Source organism: Danio rerio, chromosome 18 (assembly GCF_052040795.2).
Source record: "Danio rerio strain M-AB ecotype USA chromosome 18, GRCz13ab, whole genome shotgun sequence".
In the NCBI taxonomy this organism is placed as follows: domain Eukaryota; kingdom Metazoa; phylum Chordata; class Actinopteri; order Cypriniformes; family Danionidae; genus Danio; species Danio rerio.
In genome coordinates, this window is record NC_141038.1 from 3,540,001 (window position 1) to 3,542,500 (window position 2,500).

General features: G+C 37.8%; 1 protein-coding gene across 13 annotated transcripts in view; it reads right to left on the reverse strand.

Moving 5' to 3' along the window:
- The window catches only part of unc13c (unc-13 homolog C (C. elegans)), a 328,781-nt gene that overhangs the window by 281,688 nt on the left and 44,593 nt on the right, over positions 1-2,500 (reverse strand). For 12 of the 13 annotated variants that reach the window (XR_015514076.1, XR_015514075.1, XR_015514077.1 and 9 more), the window contains 1 exon segment: positions 788-810. The exons of the other annotated variant lie outside the window; for it this stretch is intronic. Coding sequence is in view for 6 of the 12 variants with exons in the window: in NM_001441457.1 (NP_001428386.1) it covers positions 788-810 (23 nt within the window). In the remaining 6 variants the exon portion in view is untranslated. 13 annotated transcript variants of the gene reach the window in all.

The following is a 2,500-nucleotide window of genomic DNA, read 5'->3' on the forward strand; positions in this document are numbered from 1 at the left end:
TTTTTCTGTCTATCCATCTATGCATCTATCTATCTATTAGTCCATCCGTCAGTCTGTCCATCTGTCCATCCATCCATCCATCCATCCATCCATCCATCCATTCGGCTTTTTATCTGTCCATCCCTTCATCTATCTGTCCATCCGTCTGTCCATCCGTCTGTCCATCTATCTATCTATCTATCTATCTATCTATCTATCTATCTATCTATCTATCTATCTATCTATCTATCTATCTATCTATCTATCTATCTATCTATCTATCTATCTATCTATTTATCCATCCATCCATCCATCCATCCATCCGTTTGGCCTTTTGTCCGTCCATCCCTTCATCTGTCTGTCCATCCGTCTGTCCATCCGTCTGTCCATCCGTCTGTCCATCTATCTATCTATCTATCTATCTATCTATCTATCTATCTATCTATCTATCTATCTATCTATCTATCTATCTATCCATCTTTCCTTCCATCCATCAGTGCATCCATCAATCTATCTTTCGGTCCGGCTTTTTGTCCGTCCATCCCTTCATCTATCCCTCCATCCATCCATGCATCTGTCTATTAGTCTGTCCATCCATCCATCCGTCCATCTATTTGTTCATTTTTCCATCCATCCATCCCTCTCTGGCCAGTTACACGTTTACCTGTCTACCATTACTTCTCATTAACATCAACACAAAGCAAATAAACAGAGAACAAGAAAACAAACATGCAGCACACATTTGATCAGACAGAGACCAACAAACACAGAAACTGGTGGAAAATTATATAAGAAAGCAGAAGAAGACCTCCGTGTCCAGAGCCGTGCTGTCTGCAGAAGAGAAGCAGAAAGACAGAGAGGAACATCAGAACATAACAGCACATATCGACTCTTTTATCTATAAATAACTGCACACACTTATAATGACTTGTGCTTAATGGAGCCCAACAAATAGTGCCAGCACAGCTCATTTACGATATCTCAGCCCGTGTTATCCCTGAAACACACACACATGTTGAGTTTTCATGTTTGATTGGCTCTTCCCATAGGTTTTTATACTGTACAGTATATTATCTCCTCTTCTCCCAGGCCATAAACTCAACCCTCACAGGTAACAATCTGCATTTTTACATTTACAGAATAAATCCTGGATGATTTAGGAGCTGTTTTCAACATAGAGACCAGCAGCACCAAAAATCCCTAAGGTCACAAATACCGGTGTGGCTATACATGTGGTGTCCATGATAAGATGAATATGTGAATATACATACAGCTATATTTATAGGGAAGTAATTATTTTAATAGTGTACAAACTGTATAATTTATTTACCGGCACCTAAACCCAACTCTCACAGGAAACAATATTAAAAGACTTAATAATTAATGAATACTTATATATAGCAAAATGTCCCCACAAGGTCAAAATTAATTTACTGGTATTGCTATACCTTTGGAAACATTTGATCCCAACAACATAAGTAACAAGTTACACACACACACACACACACACACACACACACACACACACACACACACACACACACACACACACACACACAGGCAGACAGACAGACAGACAGACAGTTGGTTTTCATGTTTTATGGGGTCCCATAGTTTTTTATACTGTACAAACTTTACATACTGTCCTCTTCCCCAATCCTACCCCTAAACTAACTCTAAAAGAAAACATTTGTTTACATTTACAAAATCCTTCATTCTGGATGATTTATGAGCCGTTTTCCTCATGGAGACCAACAACAACAACAATCCCTACAAGGTCAAACACTACTGGTATTACTCTACATTTGGTCCCCATAATGTGATGAATACCAGTCTCTCTGTCACTTCTTTCACAACCCTACCCTTAAACCCAACCCTCACAGGAAACAATATTAAAATACTTAATACTTATATAGAAAAATGTTCCCACAAAGTTAAACATTACTGGTATAGCTAATATGCTATACTTAGGGGTACCCATATTTGGTCCCAAAATGTACGAAATTCAAGTTTCACACTTACATGCACACACACACACATACATACATATATACATGCATACAAATGAACAAAAGAATAAATGAAAACTCACTCACACACACACTTAAAATTCTTAATACTTATATATAAAAATTGTCCCTGCAAGGTCAACATTTCTGGTATTGCTATACTTGTGGGGACATTTGGTCCTCACAACATAAGGAATACAAATTACACATTTCATACATGCACACACACACACACGAAAACAAATGAACACACACACACACACACACACACACACACACACAGTTGGTTTTCATGTTTTATGGGGTCTTTCCATGGATTTTTATACGCTACAAACTGTACATACTGTCCTCTTCCCCCAATCCTACCCCTAAACTAACTCTAAAAGAAAACATTTATTTACATTTACAAAATACTTCATTCTGGATGATTTATAAGCAGTTTTTCTCATGGAGACCAACAACAACAACAACAACCCCTACAAGGTCAAACACTACTGGTATTACTCTACATT